This window comes from Malus domestica, chromosome 08 (genome assembly GCF_042453785.1).
Source record: "Malus domestica chromosome 08, GDT2T_hap1".
Lineage (NCBI taxonomy): Eukaryota > Viridiplantae > Streptophyta > Magnoliopsida > Rosales > Rosaceae > Malus > Malus domestica.
Window position 1 is genome coordinate 31,111,585 of NC_091668.1, and position 18,040 is coordinate 31,129,624.

General features: G+C 41.3%; 3 protein-coding genes across 5 annotated transcripts; all 3 read left to right on the plus strand.

Moving 5' to 3' along the window:
* Positions 1-893: 893 nt before the first annotated feature.
* On the plus strand, positions 894-13,216 carry LOC103411096 (small GTPase LIP1-like). The gene is made up of 7 exons (XM_029107478.2): positions 894-1,475; positions 2,322-2,413; positions 2,506-2,647; positions 3,047-3,348; positions 12,180-12,233; positions 12,312-12,442; positions 12,820-13,216. The coding sequence occupies exons 1-7, from the start codon at positions 1,373-1,375 to the stop codon at positions 13,013-13,015; spliced, it is 1,020 nt and encodes a 339-aa protein (XP_028963311.2). The 5' UTR covers positions 894-1,372; the 3' UTR covers positions 13,016-13,216.
* A 147-nt stretch (positions 13,217-13,363) lies between these two features.
* On the plus strand, positions 13,364-15,791 carry LOC103442014 (cinnamoyl-CoA reductase 1). 2 transcript variants are annotated; one of them, XM_029107479.2, is made up of 4 exons: positions 13,364-13,530; positions 13,695-14,355; positions 14,543-14,892; positions 15,487-15,791. In XM_029107479.2, exons 2-4 carry the CDS (start codon positions 13,876-13,878, stop codon positions 15,656-15,658), a joined length of 1,002 nt encoding a protein of 333 aa, XP_028963312.2. In that variant the 5' UTR covers positions 13,364-13,530; positions 13,695-13,875; the 3' UTR covers positions 15,659-15,791. The 2 variants fall into 2 exon arrangements, with proteins under 2 accessions (XP_028963312.2, XP_028963313.2); XM_029107480.2 differs by lacking the exon at positions 13,364-13,530 and having other exon boundaries at positions 13,603-14,355; positions 15,482-15,791.
* On the plus strand, positions 15,550-17,832 carry LOC103442013 (uncharacterized). 2 transcript variants are annotated; one of them, XM_008380749.4, is made up of 3 exons: positions 15,550-16,770; positions 16,893-17,448; positions 17,545-17,832. In XM_008380749.4, exons 1-3 carry the CDS (start codon positions 16,709-16,711, stop codon positions 17,620-17,622), a joined length of 696 nt encoding a protein of 231 aa, XP_008378971.3. In that variant the 5' UTR covers positions 15,550-16,708; the 3' UTR covers positions 17,623-17,832. The 2 variants fall into 2 exon arrangements, with proteins under 2 accessions (XP_008378971.3, XP_008378970.3); XM_008380748.4 differs by having other exon boundaries at positions 17,576-17,832.
* The last annotated feature ends 208 nt before the right edge of the window (positions 17,833-18,040 follow it).

The window sequence follows — 18,040 nt, forward strand, 5'->3', positions numbered from 1 at the left end:
TAACGAAGTCAACACTAAGACATATTACGTCCACATTGACATCAGCAAAGCATAAGGATATTGAAGTCATGCAAGACGATCCCAGACAACCTTGCCGACCTCTACACTACACCACTGCTGAAGTCAACCTTCCAAAAGCTTGTCCGAGGAATTGGTATGTCTAACTATTCATATGCAATGCTTGTAATTCTCATTTAGAAGTTATGTCAAACTCAGAGGGAGTATCCAGAAGTGTACTCACTTGATTTTAATGTACTCTTTTTCCCTATGATTAGGAGCATTTTTTCTCACTGGGTTTTTGCTACCTAACTAGGTTTTAACGAGGCACCCATCTTGGGCTGATCATACCCTTGTGAGCTCTTCTACTTGCGTCCAAAAGACGTATAATTTTGACTTAATGCAACTTCTCATTTTTCTCCTTAGTCTATGGGTTTTCTCCCACCTTAGGTTTTACCATAGCGAAGTTTTGTGAATTTTACTTTTTACGCATTCTTCCGTTGATTTGAGACTCGCATTCGCTCATTGTGCTGACAACTTCATCAATTGTACTTGCTTCATCACTAAAGACTTGATGCGCCATTTACTTGAGTATTTACACACTCAAGGGAGAGTGTTGCGGTCTTATTAGATTAGTAATGTAATTGTGTAAATCCTAGTATATATTGAAATATCTCTTATATTCCTATTATGAGTACATTACCTATCAAATGTTGTAATCCTAAAGGGTAAAAAATTAATTTTCCCTACTAATATAAATAAAGGCGCAATGGGATGAAATAACACACATCCACAATTACACATTTATCTAATTCTCTCTACCTATTGCCGCATCCCTCTCTCTAAGGTTTCTATAATTGTTTAATAAATTATACCTCCAACAGAGGAAGCTGTTTATTGCACATCAAAAACAATTTTTTCAAAAAGCAGAGAATACCAAATTAGGCCTATTTTCAATCAAAATCCCAAAAGAGAGAAAACACGATACAAGCAAAGAAAACAAAAGGATGATTACGTTCCATTAATTAACCTTTCACTCTCGCATCAATCGGCATAGATTTCAGAAATTCAGATCTTGCTGTATCCATTCACTGCTTCAACTCTACGCCAAATCCAGTTGCTACTTCCATTTCATAGAGAATTGGATCTGTGGGTGAAACTTGAAACTAGGTTTTGGCTTCGGGACATGTTTAGAGCTGGGCTTGTTGTGTTGGTGGTGATGCAAGAAAGATGGAATTTAGATTTGAAGTAGAGATTAGGAGAAATTGTTGGATTTTGTGCGTGTTTGATTTTGATGGGACTTGAGATTTGATTCTGAGGTGAGGTGTGGTGAGGTGATTATTTTGGTTCCAAAGGCTCCGAGTCGGAGGACAACATGTTCTGGAGGGACCGTGACCGTGAGAGGGACAACAAAGACCAAAACGGTGGCGGCGGTCCGCCTTGTGGCCAGGTTCGGGTGCTGGTTGTTGGCGACTCTGGTATCTTTTTCTTTTTCTAACTTTTGATTTTCTTTTAATTTCTTTTGTGTTTTGGTTTTCCTAAATTTTATTTGATTGCTTTCTCCTTGATCGTGCTGTATGTGCTCGTATCCTATCAGTGTCATGATGTTTGTAATTAGGAGGAATATGGATAGTGACAATAAAGTTTCTTTACAACTTCGGTACCAAATTGTTGTAGATATGAGTTTGGAGACAGGACAGTTCTGACCACAGTGGTTGCTGCTCTTCAATTAGTTCGTTACAGAATTATTCGATTAAAAGTTTCTTATAGCGGTGTACTGAAGCAATTTGAACTCGGAGGCTTAAGTGACACGTGAGAGTGACTTTGTCATGGAATTTTCGGAACTTGATTAGGAGATATCTGCACATTTCATTTGTACATCCTGGCTTGAGAAAGGTCTGTGCATCTTTATATTTTGGAAATAGGTTGGCCAGGTTTAATGAAACCTTTGCCTGTTTTGATCTTGAACCAGTAGGTAATGTTGTGATGCTTACTCAATCATGGAGTGGTTCTATACATGTTAGTTTCAAGTAGTTGTGTCAAGTTCAATTACTGACGTGCTTGATTGTTAAAATATATTATCTAAGCCTGCTACAAGTGTAATGGCTTTAATGTTTATGATAATGCATTGCTCAAATTAATTTTTGGTAGGCAGATTTGGAATCCTCTAAACCTGTAATTTGACATCCGCACATGTGCGCGAAAAACAATTGTTTAATGCATTAGGGAGTATTTTACTTATCCAATCTCTTTTGTTGTACATTACATCTCGTAACTTCAGTTTTATTATCAAACTTCATCGTTATATTGTGATGTATTCGTAGGTGTTGGAAAAACTGCTCTTGTTCATCTGATGGTCAAAGGTTCTTCCATCACGCGTCCTCCTCAGACAGTAGGGTGTACAGTAGGTGTAAAGGTGAGAATTACCAGTACTTTGATTCTGATGGGATATTGGGAACTATTTCTGAACTTCAAGTCTCAATAATTGTTTACCGTTTTTCTATCCAGCATACTACTTATGGAAACTCTGGTAGCTCGTCAAGCAGTATTAAAGGTGACGCTGAGAGAGATTTCTTTATTGAACTCTGGGATGTGTCTGGACATGATAGATACAAAGAATGCCGGTCTCTTTTTTATTCCCAAATTAATGGCAAGTTTGGGACCTCTCTCCCTCTATAAACATTTTATTCTCCTGGTAAATAGTATGCATGTTAATACAAGGTAGAGACAAAGGCGGTGAAGTAAAGAAAGTCTAAGGGACAATTTAATTGAGTATTTACCGTTAACTTAGAAACCAACAGTCTTCTTGGGCTTGTAAGTGCTTAAATTTAACCATTTTTGCATCTCTTGTTGCATCCATGTTCTATAATAATGATGAAAAAAAAAGCATGATAGGTGTTGACAAAATTTTAGTGGTAGGTCATGGTGGTATTCAGTTATGATCAATACGATTGTACACAATTTATTTCCTATAAAAACCATGGAACCAGCATGTTGCAGCCAGATTTAGATTTTTCAGCACATGATACACTTTGACATTCATATGCAGGTGTAATCTTTGTTCATGATCTCTCCCAGAGGAGGACAAAAACTGGCTTACAGAAGTGGGCAGCTGAGATTGCTGCAACTGGGACATTTTCGGCTCCTCTAGGATCTGGAGGTCCTGGTGGCCTTCCTGTCCCGTATATTGTTATAGGTAACAAAGCTGATATTGCTGAAGAGGGTACAAGGGGAAGCAGTGGCAATCTTGTTGATGTAGCTCGACAGTGGGTTGAGAAGCAAGGTTTGCTTCCATCCAGTGAGGAACTTCCACTGACTGAGGGTTTCCCTGGTGCTGGAGGCCTTATTGCGGTAAGCAGCAGGTTTTTATTCTTGTTTTTCTTGCTACCCTTTTTCCCTTCTCTATTGATGCTGTAGACATTGAAAGGAGAAATTTTGGGAAGACCTTGGAGACTTGGTGCAAGGAATTGCTCAGACGGAGAAGTTATTTATAGGAGGAGATTTAAATGGACACGTGGGCAGGGAGACAGACAACTATGGAGGTTTTCATGGTGGCCATGGTTTTGGGGAGAGAAACGAGGATGGGGAAGCTATCTTGGATTTTGCAATGGCATATGATCTCTTCTTAGCCAATACCTTCTTTAAGAAGAGAGAAGAACATGTGATCACCTACAAGAGTGGGTCGTCAAAAACACAAATAGATTTTCTTCTAATGAGGAAAAGGGATCGTATAACTTGTAAGGATTGCAAAGTTATACCAGGAGAGAGCGTGGCTAATCAACATCGCTTGTTGGTGATGGATGTACATATCAAAAGAGTGAGAAAAAAGAACAAGACTTGGAAGTGCCCAAGGACTAGATGGTGGAATCTAAAAGAAGAAAAACAAGCCATTTTCAAAGAGAAAGTAATCACCCAGTGTGTGTGGGATAAAGAGGGGGAAGCTAACCAAATGTGGGATTCCATGGTTAGTTGTATCCGAAAAGTAGCAAAAGAGGTATTAGGAGAGTCCAAGGGCTTTGCCCCACACCAAAAGGAATCTTGGTGGTGGAATGAGGAGGTACAAACAAAGGTGAAGGCTAAGAAGGAATGTTGTAAAGCCTTATACAAGGATAGGACCGATGAAAATGGTGAAAGGTATAGAAAAGCGAAGCAAGAGGCGAAGAAAGCTGTGAGAGAAGCTAAGTTAGCGGCTTATGACGATATGTATAAGCGACTAGATACCAAAGAAGGAGAGTTGGATATCTATAAACTAGCTAGAGCAAGGGAAAAGAAGACAAGGGACCTAAACCAAGTGAGGTGCATCAAGGATGAGGATGGAAAGGTTCTTGCTACAGAGAACGCGGTTAAAGACAGATGGAAATGTTATTTTTATAATCTTTTCAATGAAGGACATGAAATGAGTGCTTCTTTAGGGGAGTTGAGTAACTCAGAAGAGTGTAGAAACTACTCTTTTTATCGTAGAATTCGGAAGGAAGAAGTGGTTGTAGCTTTGAAGAAGATGAAGCATAGAAAAGCAGTAGGCCCAGACGATATACCAATCGAAGTGTGGAAAGTTTTGGGAGAGACAGGTATAACATGGCTCACTGACCTTTTCAATAGGATTCTGAAAACGAAGAAGATGCCAAATGAGTGGCGAACGAGCACTTTGGTGCCTATCTACAAGAATAAGGGCGATGTACAAAATTGCATGAACTATAGGGGTATTAAGCTAATGAGTCATACAATGAAGCTCTGGGAGAGAGTCATTGAGCATAGATTGAGGCAAGAGACACGGGTTTCGGACAACCAATTCGGGTTCATGTCAGGGCGCTCAACCATGGAGGCAATCTATCTCTTACGAAGATTGATGGAACGATATAGAGATGGGAAAAAGGATTTACACATGGTCTTTATAGATTTGGAAAAAGCGTATGATAGGGTCCCAAGAGACATTCTTTGGAGGATTTTAGAGAAGAAAGGAGTACGAGTAGCATATATCCAAGCTATACAAGATATGTATGAAGGAGCAAAGACTGCCGTAAGAACTCATGAAGGACAAACCGAAAGCTTTCCCATAACTGTAGGATTACATCAAGGTTCATCCTTAAGTCCTTACCTTTTTGCGTTGGTAATGGATGAGTTAACAGGACATATTCAAGATGATATTCCTTGGTGTATGCTTTTCGCAGACGATATAGTGTTGATAGATGAAACTTAGGAAGGGGTAAATGCAAAGCTTAACCTTTGGAGAGAAGTGTTGGAATCTAAAGGTCTTCGCCTAAGCCGATCAAAGACAGAATATATGGAGTGCAAGTTCAGTGCAAATGGAGGCCAAAACGAGTTAGGGGTGAGGATCGGAGATCAAGAAATAACAAAGAGCGACCGTTTTCGTTACCTAGGATCTATCTTGCAAAAGAACGGAGAATTAGATGGAGATCTCAACCATAGAATACAAGCTGGATGGATGAAGTGGAAGAGTGCATCAGGCGTGTTGTGTGACCGCCGTATGCCACTAAAGCTCAAGGGAAAATTCTATAGGACGGCAATAAGGCCGGCGATGCTGTATGGCACAGAATGTTGGGCGGTGAAGCATCAACACGTACACAAAATGGGTGTAGCGGAGATGAGGATGCTTCGTTGGATGTGTGGGCACACGAGAAATGATAAGATTAGGAATGAGGATATCCGGGGTAAAGTAGGAGTAGCCGAAATTGAAGGAAAGATGAGAGAAAATCGGTTACGGTGGTTTGGACATGTGCAAAGAAGGCCTACTGACGCTCCGATTAGAAGATGCGACTATGGGACAGAGGTTCAGGGCCGAAGGGGTAGAGGCAGACCTAGGAAAACTTTGGAAGAGACCCTAAGAAAAGACTTAGAGTACTTGGATCTAACGGAGGACATGACACAGGACAGAACACAATGGCGTTCTAAGATTCATATAGCCGATCCCACTCAGTGACTTGGATTTTCCAAGTCTCCAACCAAGAAGTTTTCCTCACTCGGGAAATTAAGGAAACACTACCTCAACCTACATGCTCCACTCACAAAGCTTCAACATACAAGCTTCAACAAAAGAAAATTCAAAGAACTTAGCGAAGAAGGTTTTGGTGTATTTAACACAATACGTTGAAATGAAGAAAAACTTATTTATTGATATCCCCGATAAGTTACAAATATGTACATATACTTGAGTCAAAATAAACAAACAAGAGGGAGCCTTCACAAAGGTTGCTTAGGAGAAGTCTCAGCAGTCGGTAGAGCCCCAGAAAGAGAAGGCACCGGAGGGGGATCATTCGGAGCCTCAGTACTGGACAGAACCCTAGAAGGAGGAGGCATCAGAGGTTGATCATTTGGAGCTTCATTAAGCGGTACAGCCCCAGAAGACGAAGGCAATAAATGCCTTTGGAACAAACCCACAAATCTCTGATGATCAAGTAAAACCTGACCATCAGATTCCTTCATCTGGTCAAGCTTCCTCTTCATGTTTGTAGCATAGTCATGTGCGAGCCGGTGCAACTGTTTATTCTCATGCTTGAGCCCTCTAATCTCCTGTTTGAGACTCATCACTTCAGCCGCCAATGATTCAACTTGGCGGGTTCGAGCAAATAGGCGTTGGGCCATATTAGACACAGAACCTGCACACTGAACACTGAGAGCCAGAGAATCCTTAACAGCCAACTCATCAGACCGTTTGGAAAGTAGTCTGTTATCTTTGGGAGTGAGAAGGTTCCTGGCCACTACCGCAGCGGTCATATCATTCTTCATCACGGAATCCCCAACGGTAAGAGGACCAGTAGGGGAGACGAAGGATGGGCGCCATATGTTGTCTGGAGAAGGCGAGGCTGCCTCTTCAACAAGGTTCAAGTCAAAACGACGGTCGGAGGGGCCAGACATTTTCAAAGGTGTTGAAGAGAGAAGAGGTCGGACAAATCAAGATCTTAGAAGTGCAAGAATGGAGCTTCTACTGGTGGATATTCAAGTGTGCTTTGGAACTTAATGTCAGCCCCTATAAAAATCTGCACTCGACGAAGCTTCAGAAATCGAAGAGGCGCCTGCTCAGAAATTGAAGAGGCGTTTGCTTTCTCAAAAGCTGGGCTGCTCAGAGACCACGAGGGTCGATCTCAGAAATCGAAGAGGCGTTTGCTTTCTCAAAAGCTGAGCTGCTCAAAGACCACGAAGGCCGATCTCAGAAATCGAAGAGGCTTGCTTTCTCAAAAGCTGGGCTGCTCAGAGACCACGAGGGCCAATCTCAGAAATCGAAGAGGCACCTACTTTTCCAGCCTTGTCAGCACCTGTCACACGCACACTCAGCTTTGCGGAAATTATGGGCATTCTGTCGAAGATTTCTGGCGAAGTAGAAAGCATATGAATCGTACTGTTCAATCACCCACTTCCCACACGCAACAGTAGCTCATGGGTACCACAGATAACTTTGCCAAAGTTCTCTGACAAAGTTGAGACACGTGAAGCTTGCAGCTCCCACTACATCGCTCTGACCAAGAAGGGTAAAAGAATAGCAAAGAAACAACACTAACAAAGTTTAGACACATAAATTTTGAAGGTCTAGCTACCATATTATTACCCATAAGGGTAAAGGAACAGTACCACTGCTGGATAATTGGAAAGTCCTGGTGTGTCAACCTCTAGCAAACATGCCCAACCTTTACTCACATTTGAGAAAACACTCCAAACAAGATTGTTTGCTCCAAAATCGAAGAGGCACCGCCCTCCGAATCTCGAGAGCCAGACTCCCAACATGATTACTTTCTAAAAAATCGAAGAGAGGGTAAAGGAACAGTACCACTGCTGGATAATTGGAAAGTCCCTGTGTGTCAACCTCTGTGCTTCGTGGCAAGGTAGACTAGCAAACATGCCCAACCTTTACTCACATTCGAGAAAACACTCCCAACAAGATTGCTTGCTCCAAAATCGAAGAGGCACCGCCCTCCGAATCTCGAGAGCCAGACTCCCAACATGATTACTTTCTCAAAAATCGAAGAGACATCGCTCTCCGAATCTCGAGAGCCAGACCCCCAGCAAGATTGCTTTCTCAAAAATCGAAGAGGCATCGTTCTTCGAATCTCGAGAGCTAGATCCCCGACAGGATTGCTTGTTCAAAAACCGAAGAGGCACCACTTTCCCAACTTCAAGAGCTGGATCTCCTTGGATAAAGCTTGTCTGTAATCTTTACACGCAACATCAGCTTTCCAGATACTACAGACCACTTTTTCAAAGTGCTCTGACAGAGTTAAAACATGTGAAGCTGGCAGCTCCCACTACCGTGCTATGACCAAGCAGGGTAAAGGAATAGCATTATTACTTGATGTTAGGGAGACTCCTATATATGTCGACCTCCATCCCCAACGGACAGGCAGACCTGCAAAAATGCTCAACCCTTCCTCTTATCTGAGAGGGCACTCCCAACGAAGCCTTTCGAAATATTCAGCTTTCTTTCCCCCTGATAACACCTCTGTAAACAAGCTATACTAGAGCAAGAATATCTCATATCATCAGGGTTAAAAGCAAGAGTATCCCATATCATGCTTTTTCCCTGTCTTTTCCTTTGGCCTTGTTCTTACCTGCAAGACAAGGAGAATGAGAGCAATCAGTCAGCATTTGGAATCAAGCTTCCAACCAGGAACTGACTGCCTGGAACCCCTTACCTGATTACTTACCTGGCATTGCTCTCGAGTACTCATCTTCAACATCTTATGCTTCCAGGGAAGATACCGCATCTGCCTGAGGAACAGATAGGGCAAGTGAGAAGGATACAAGGAAGCATGTGGAGACAAGCGTAACAGCACACGTGCCGATACATTCACTACTCTGTCAAAAGCAAAAGTATCCCATATCAGCAGGGTCGAACGTACTCTAGATTTGATGGACTTGTTTTGACCCTCAAATTCTTCAATCGGCCTTATACTCTGGAGGAAACCAGAAAACCCTCCAGCCCAGTTCAAGAATAAGCCTGTGGAAAGTTACTTCTTCAAAAGCAAAAGTATCCCATATCATCTCTTCTCATTTTTCTTCTCTTTATCCTTCATGCTGCCTGCAAGATAGGGAGAATGTGAACAATCAGCCGGAGCTCTGATTGCTTACCTTGTCTGTCACCTCTTTCAGCAGATCCCCTAGCTCGGCGACTTGGGGGACTCCTACTACATGGTTTGTATCGCGCTTGACCAAGCCTGAAACTACAAGTAAGCTTCAAATGAAATTGATACATTACCTTGTGCATCTCCACCAGTTACAGATACCACCCCTGGATGGAGGAAGAGTACTTCCAGAGAAGATGCCACATCTATCTATGAGACAGATAAGGCAAGTCAAGACGATACCACACTCCGGTACTTAGAAGTTTCGTGGTTACGAGATCATTCTCCCACAATATTTCCTAATGTCATTTGTACTAAATCATTCACTTGTACTCACTAAAGGAGAGCTTGAACCTATGTACTTGTGTAAACCCTTCACAATTAATGAGAACTCATCTATTCCGTGGACGTAGCCAATCTGGGTGAACCACATACATCTTGTGTTTGCTTTCCTATCTCTATCCATTTATATACTTATCCACACTAATGACCGGAGCAATTTAGCGAAGATCACAAAAAGTGACCGTTTTCGCTACCTAGGATCTATCTTGCAAGAGAACGGAGACTTAGATGGAGATCTCAACCATAGAATACAAGCTGGATGGATGAAGTGTAAGAGTGCATCCGGCGTGTTTGTGTGACCGTCGTAGGCCACTGAAGCTCAAGGGAAAATTTTATAGGACGGCAATAAGGCCGCGATGTTGTATGGCACAGAATGTTGGGCGGTGAAGCATCAACACGTACACAAAATGGGTGTAGCGGAGATGAGGATGCTTCGTGGGAGGTATGGGCACACGAGAAAGGATAAGATTGAGAATGAGGATATCCGAGGTAAAGTAGGAGTAGCCAAAATTGAAGGAAATATGAGAGAAAATCGGTTCCGGTGGTTTGGACATGTGCAAAGAAGGTCTACTGACGCTCCGGTTCGAAAATGTGACTACGGGACAGAGGTTCAGGGCCGAAGGGGTAGAGGAAGACCTAGGAAAACTTTGGAATAGACCCTAGGAAAAGACTTGAGTACTTGGATCTAACGGAGGACATGACACAAAACCGAGCGCAATGGCGTTCTAGGATTCATATAGCCGACCCCACTTAGTGGGAAAAGGCTTTGTTGTTGTTGTTGTTGTTGTAACTTAGCATTAAATGAATGTGGTTGTGGTTGCATGAAACATGTTTGTAGGCAACTGACCTCGTTTTGCTGTCTCATTGGGTAAAATGCCTCACCTTAGAAAACCACATTTGGGAAGGATTTCTTTTAATAGCTGCTACTATGCTCTCTTTTTTGTTGGCTTGGATAGTTTGCAATTTTTCGAGCTGCCATGGAACTTTGTACTTGACGTAGAAAGTGACAAAGGGAGGAAACTTCACATGTATATCAAAATGCTGTTGGATTCTTAGAGCATCTCCAATGGGCTCTCTATATGAGTTCCTAACTAGAATTTAGGGAGGATTTAAAAAAATCAACTCCAATAATGCTCCCTATCCACCTCCTCCTAAGATAGGGATTCATCTAGGAGATCCTAAATATAGGGGGGGAGAAAGGAGCTCCTATTGGCTCTCTAGAATTAATGCTAACTGTTTTAATATTATTTCAAATAAATAATTAATTCCTATTGGCTAATTATTGACGCATGGTCATTATGACTCTCTAAATTAGGGAGTACAGAGGGCTCCTAAAATAACTTTTTGATAGTTTTAGCTAAAACTTTGCTATAAAATAGAAAGCATGATTGAAGATGCTCTAAGTAGACAGATTTTAATTAAGTTCTATGACACAAAAGTAAAATAGAGGAGAGATTCACTCCGGACTTTGGTGTCACAGAGGTTTTCTTGAAAAAACTCCACAAAAGCTAGACTGTTTTGGCGCACCGGCCTTCGGTGTCACAAGAAAGTGTCTTGCACACAAGCCAAGTCAACTCATGCTTCACAAATGAGCAGGAAATCACAAGAACTGTGATTCCTTTCATATTAAAGTTAAAGGCTTGAAGTAGCCATTATTTTTTTTTATAGCACCATGTGTACAGAATCACTGAAAATACATGTAAAAGACATATTTTACCACACTTAAATCCTAAACATGATCATGTAACATAGGGATAATCCAAGATCATTAATATGACATATAGAGTACATGTGTGAATTGCATTCATTGCAACAAAAAAGTGTAAAGGCTCTTATATTCTGGTTGTTACTGGGATGCCCTTATTTTTTAAGCTTTAAGGTTTCTGCCTGCTACTTGGTTTATTTATTTCTTTTATTCGTATATATACGGGGAAAGTGTTATCTTTCTAAGCTGGCTGATTATCTTTTTAGATTGTGAATCTGGGTAATTGCTCAAATCAATACTTTCGTGCATCCAAATTCACCACATAAGTCTGGTGAGAGAACACCGTAGGTTCAGCCATGCATTTGGTAGACTTAGAATTCATTTTCTGCACATGTGATCACTAAGAATTCATTTTTTTGTTGTTAGTTGGTGTTGTAGACATGCAAAGAATTTTCGTATTTAGTTGTATCCATGACATTTGGTAGATGTTAATTATTGCTATTTTATTTAATAAATAAGAGAAGAGGATATTAAATATGGAAGCGGGTAGGTACTGGTACTTGAATAAGTATTTTCATAAGTTCACAACCGTAACTCTTTGTTTAGATGCTTGGGTTGCAAGGTCAGAATAGGTTCTTATTGTTTTCTGTCCCATTTACATGTCATTTACTCGGGAATGAGGTTGCTTATGTTATTCGAAATTGGTGTCATAATCCCACAGAATCTTTGCATTATATTCGTATCTAATAAATTGGTCTTAAGTTTGGTGCTCTGTGATTAGAGAGAAGTTCAATTCCTGGATGTAATAGGCTAAATTTAGTTTGACTAGATTGTGGATCTGCTGTCATGGCCAAGGCAAAAGTTTTTCAAACTTTTCACTTTGATCAATAAAGTCGTCCTTTTCTGTGTACAAAAAAGAAATGATTTAATTTCTCTGTCGGAGAATATGATTGTCATGTTGAGGAATCATTGGTAATGTGGAATTACATATGATTGTTGATCAATTTATTACAGCTGTAGTTACTCTACATTCTAATATATGTTGGTCTATTAAACATTGACAGGCAGCCAAAGAAGCAAGATATGACAAGGAAGCTGTGATGAAATTTTTCCGTACGGTCTGTATTCATGCTCTTGTTGTTAGCTTTTTCTTTTTGCCTACAAAAAATATCCGACTTTTGTCTTGGTTGTTTCAGTTGATCAAAAGAAGATATTTTTCCGATGATTTACCTGCACAGAATCCATGGTCTAGTTCTCCAGTACAAAGACCTGCACAAACTGTAGATGAAAATTGGAGTGACGAGGATCATTCCTACAGGAATGCCAGGTAGGTTCAGCTAGTTACATTGTTCTCCTTAACTTGTTATATTTATCACCATCAATAAATAATTTATGGTGGGTATGCTGGCTCACAAGTTTAATGGTCTTCGTGTGATAAAATGCAAATTGGCGATTCATTGCATTTTGGTGTTCAGATGCGTAAGTGTTGCAGGTCCTACTCTATAACTGTTTATTCATCATTTCATCTATAACTGTTTCGAATGCTAATATATAAGTAACCATGGGCATGCCAGTTATATGCCAACCCACGTCATGATGTTTTGAATACTAACCCATGGGTGTTTATTCACCATCATCTCTCTCCTCACAATAGGCTGTTTTACTATGTCTGGACGAGTGATGTTTCTTTTTCTTTGTTGGCAGCTTGCGTGCTGATCCTTACAAGTACAACATGCTCCCTCCTCTTCCAGCGCAACGCAATCTGACACCACCTCCCACACTTTATCCTCAGCAACCAGTTTCGGTTTCTGAAAACTACAGCCTTCCTAGGTTTTCCCATAATAGTTACTCAGAAATCAGCAGTGCAGCTAGATCAAAGCGCTCCGATATTAATGTGTAATTGTCATTGCCTCTGGTTATTGTGATTGTTTGCATGAATGAATGCTAGTGTATGCGGTCAAAGTTCATACCATTTTGTTTCACCTGTAACTCCATTGATTATTTTTCTCTATAGGTTATCATTGTAAGTGGCTTTTGTTTTAGGTTAAGTATATATTGATTGATTCATCGACCTGAGAAGTACAGGCAATTCTTTCATCAACTTCTCTTTGTTTGCAAATTCTTGTCAATTATTTAGTGTTGAAAACATTTTTGTCATCTTTTCTATTCGAAATTCTCTTTAACTGGCTGGTAAGATACAATAAAACATGTCACGTATATTTTGTACGCATCACACTTATGTCATCCAATTCTACAAAAGTCCAGATTTATCATATATCACTCAAAAAATAGTTCATTCATGTCATGAAAGTTTTACGCGTTGCTTCATTGGACCACAAGCGCCTTGCCATCACAACCCTGCTCGAGTCTTGAGCAATTACCACTTGACTGAACTGCAAGTACAAGGCAACAAAGGTAAATTAAAATAGTAGTATCGCTTGTATTGAAAAATCTTAATAAGTACTAAGGCATCCCTTCTGTTTTCTTAACCTGAGCTTATTATTATTTCATCGATACTAGAGAACTGAAATTCATTTAAGGTGCAAGGACAAATGATCCAAACAATTTTAATTGTTCAGATTCAGATGAGTATTTATACTCTGTAGATTACGTAGAGGGGTTGTTGCCGTTGTGGATAATCCGAACCCTCGAATCGAATGAATCGAATGGGTTCCAGTCCATCCATTAATAATAAATCGGAGTGAGCGTTCTGAGTTGCTGGTGGAAGGAAGCTTCATAGTCTCGTACAAGAAACAATTAATGGATGAAAAGAAAAACGAGGAGGCGGTGTGCGTGACTGGAGCCAATGGCTTCATAGGGTCGTGGTTGGTCAAGACATTACTGGAAGAGGGCTACACCCGCATCCACGCCTCCATCTTCCCTGCCTCCGATCCCTCCCACCTCTTCTCCCTCCCCGGCGCCGACCGCCACACTATCACGGTCTTTGAGGCCGACCTCCTCGACGCCGACGCAGTCGCCAGGGCCGTCCAGCACTGCCAGGGTGTCTTCCACGTGGCTTCCCCCTGCACCCTCGACGACCCCACCGACCCCCAGGCTGAGCTGGTGTTGCCTGCCGTGCAGGGCACCCTCAATGTGCTCCAAGCCGCCTCGAAGTTCGGAGTGAGGCGCGTCGTCCTCACCTCCTCAATCTCTGCCATGGTCCCCAACCCTTCTTGGCCTCCTCACAAGCCCTTCGACGAGTCCTCTTGGACCGACCTCGACTACTGCAAAGCCCGCCAGGCAGTAACTGTGCCCCTAATTTATTCATCATCCCTAACCCTAATTAAGTTACTTTACTTGATGACGATATCATTCATTATCATCATCATATATAATTACTTATTCGTAAGAAGAGAAGATGAACAATGAGCATCCACATTTTATCCATAATAATAATTAACAGTAATAATCTATTAATCTTGGACAGAAATGGTATCCGGTGTCGAAGACAGAGGCAGAGAAAGCAGCTTGGGAGTTTGCAGAGAAGCATGGACTGGATGTGGTAGCCATCCATCCGGCCACATGTCTTGGGCCTCTCCTGCAGCCTAGCCTCAATGCAAGCTCTGCTGTTTTGCTCAACTTGCTCCTTGGATCCAACGATACCCAAGAGCATCACTGGTTGGGGGCTGTCCATGTCCAAGATGTCGTCAAGGCACAAGTTTTGCTCTTTGAATCTCGTGCTGCTTCTGGCAGGTACCTCTGCACCAATGGCATCTTCCAATTCGCTAACTTTGCCCTCACTGTCTCCAAACTCTTCCCTCACTTTCCCATTCACAGGTAGGTTTGCTGCTTCTAGTTTATTTATTTGCTACATTTTATCTCTTTTTCGTAGACTTTCTTTTTGGATGCCAAAAGGAACACAAAAGAATTTTTGTGGAAGGAAATGGGACTCATAATCATAAATGTGATTGTGTTATATTTTATGGAAGTATTATTTTGCTAGCACTTTGAACTATTACCATATACATGCGAAGGCAATGACCTCATTCACTGTGGCGCAACTCATAGAAGATAATCAAACACTTTCGATACCTGTAATTTTAACTTGTTGCCTCATGTAGTTTATGATTGCTTGGTTATTCTTTTCTCTCCTTTTTACAAATCAAATTTTAAGTGAACGCCCAGAGATCCATGAAATCAAATATAAACAAAACTAAAGTTATCATTGAGATCATCAATCAATTTGGACTTGCCTGAGTACAGTTTGAGTTTGTGAACAATATAGACATGTACTGATTAAGATAATGTTTATTCGTGTCGGTTGAATTATTAGTATTGTTATTGTTTTCCTGTCTGTCTGGTTGGCTTGTTCCTTAGAGAAGTAGAAGTAGAAGTAGATGGTAATGTTTGACTTGAACGAAATCAGTACAGGTTTAGCGGGGAAACCCAGCCAGGGCTAAAGGAATGCAAGGATGCTGCAAAGCGATTAATTGAGCTGGGGTTGGTGTTCAAACCAGTTGAAGATGCTGTGCAGGACACAGTGGAGAGCCTCAAAGCGAAAGGCTTTTTGAAACCGGAAATATCACCATCAAACTCAAAATAGAGATGGCAGCGAACATAATAATAATAATAATAATTTAGTACTATTTCCCTCTAGTTATGACTTTTTATGATTGGTTTATGTTTTGTTTGATAATTGTGATTATTAATATATTTAAAAGTATTGATGAGGGTCAGGTCAGTTGAGTTGGTTGTAAATATGATTATGGTTTGTTTTTGTTTAGTGAATGAGATGAGTAGCCATTGCCCATTGGCAATTTGATTGCTAAAACAACACTGATGATGTAGAGAGCATGGCATTGGCCAATGGCCACCTACAAATACAATACAATTGCAGATGAATGAGAATGAATAAATAGCAGGACAATGAGAGTACAACAGCTACCGTCCCACAGCTAACGTCCGTCGAGCCCCAAGTAGAAGGACGATGTTGCCGCACGTCAAGTGGATTGGGATCCGTTCTAATGCCGTACTAATGAATAATAAGAGAGGTTGTTTAGGTGGGTATCAGTCTTTGTCGCCTGTAACCAGGCAAAGCAGATTGTATTGCATTGTATTGTATTGTGTTGTATATTTGTATTTGATTTGGATTGCCTGGCGCTCTGGCCTTTAGTTTAGTGTTAAGCCTACCTGTCTCCTCTTGCAATGAATTATGCATTTTTATGTATTATTATTGTTTGATAAAAGTGACCACCCAACACTCCATGTGCATCATCCTCCCTACCCTTCACCCACTACCCTTCACCCACTACCCCTCTATCCTTGTTGTTCTGACAGTGACTCCTTTTTTCATAACAAAGGAATCAATCCATCTGCTATATATTCTTGTATTTTTCTATTTCTTTTTCTGATTTTTTAGGGGAGAGATAGAGACGTGCAGGTGCAGGTGCAGTTCAATCATGTCATGGTGGAGGTCTCGGTTGGTTCCTCTCCTCTGGCATTTGCATGTGCCCCTAACCAAAAGGCCCACTTGCCAACTTTCTTCCACTGCATTTCATTCCATTCCATGTTTCTCCTTTAAGTTAAGCTGTTTAAGCTTGAATTAATGTGAGAAAAAAAGCCCCCGTCCACAACCACCAAAGACACGAGATCGATGACCACTACTAGTCCAGCACCTTGCAGCAGCAGCAGCACCACCACCACCAGCCGTTCCTGGTGTGGCGACTACATTATTACTTACTGTTTTATAATATCCCATGACTATGTTTCTAGCTAGTTCCTACTCACTCACATGATACCTATCTCACTCGATCCATTTCCATTTTTGTAATTGATAGGTCCATAAGTGAGGACTCGCTTAAAAGGTATGTGCAGTTTGCAAGCGAAAGCTGCATTCAAGAATTACTGTCTGCTTCCGACTCCAACAGACCCAACGACGGCTGGAAACCCCTCCTTACTCTTGGCAACGGAGTTGAGATCTCCAAACGCAGGTCTGGATCCTTTCACACCTTCCGCAGCCGCTGCCTCCTCACTTCTCTGTCACCCCAGCAATTCATTACCGTTGCAAACGCCATTGATGCTGCCAAGCAATGGGATCCTCATCTTGTAGAAGCAAGGTACATAAAAGATCTTGGAGATAACCTCAGCATCATCCGTCTCAGGTTTGGAGATCATTCAAAGCCCCTCTTTCGAAACAGAGAATTCGTAGTCTACGAGCGACGTGAAACCATGGAAGATGGCACACTGGTGGTAGCAGTTGCTTCACTTCCAAAGGAGATAGCTGCCGGATTGGAACCAAAGCAAAATAACGCCATCAGGGGCCTGCTGCTGCAATCAGGATGGGTTGTTGATAAGCTTCAAGGTCACTCCTGCATGGTTACCTATGTTGTTCAGGTTGCCTCCCTATTTTCCTTTTGAATTTGCGGTTTGCAGAGTATGAATGAATGTTGTGAAAACCTTGATCAATTGTTAGTCATATAACTGTAACAGGTTTTCTTGTCATTGTTGAATGAAAATGCAGTTAGATCCTGCCGGATGGATGCCGAGGTGCTTTGTCAATCGACATAACAACAGACTCGTTATGATCATTGAAAATCTAAAGAAACTGGCACAAGCCTCTCCTCCTACTGATGCCCAAACATCCTGAGATCACTACTACCTACATTGTACAAACTACAAAGTGGAGGAGAAACTTAATCTCCCCTAGTTATCCTTTATTTTTTGGCATACCCTAATTATCCTAGTTAATAATTATGACGATGCCAATTCTCTGATCCATTCTCTCTCTCTCTCTCTCTCTCTCTCTCTCTCAATTAAAGTTTCATTTGAAGGGGGAAAAGGAAAGAGAGAAAACAGTCGACCTCTCTTCTTTTTCTCCCTTGTTTCTTAACTCTTAAGAGAGGATTAATGTTTAGGCGTCCAAGGTTTCTCTGCTTGTATCACACTGATGCCTTGCATACTCTCTCTACTCCTACCCAACCCATCT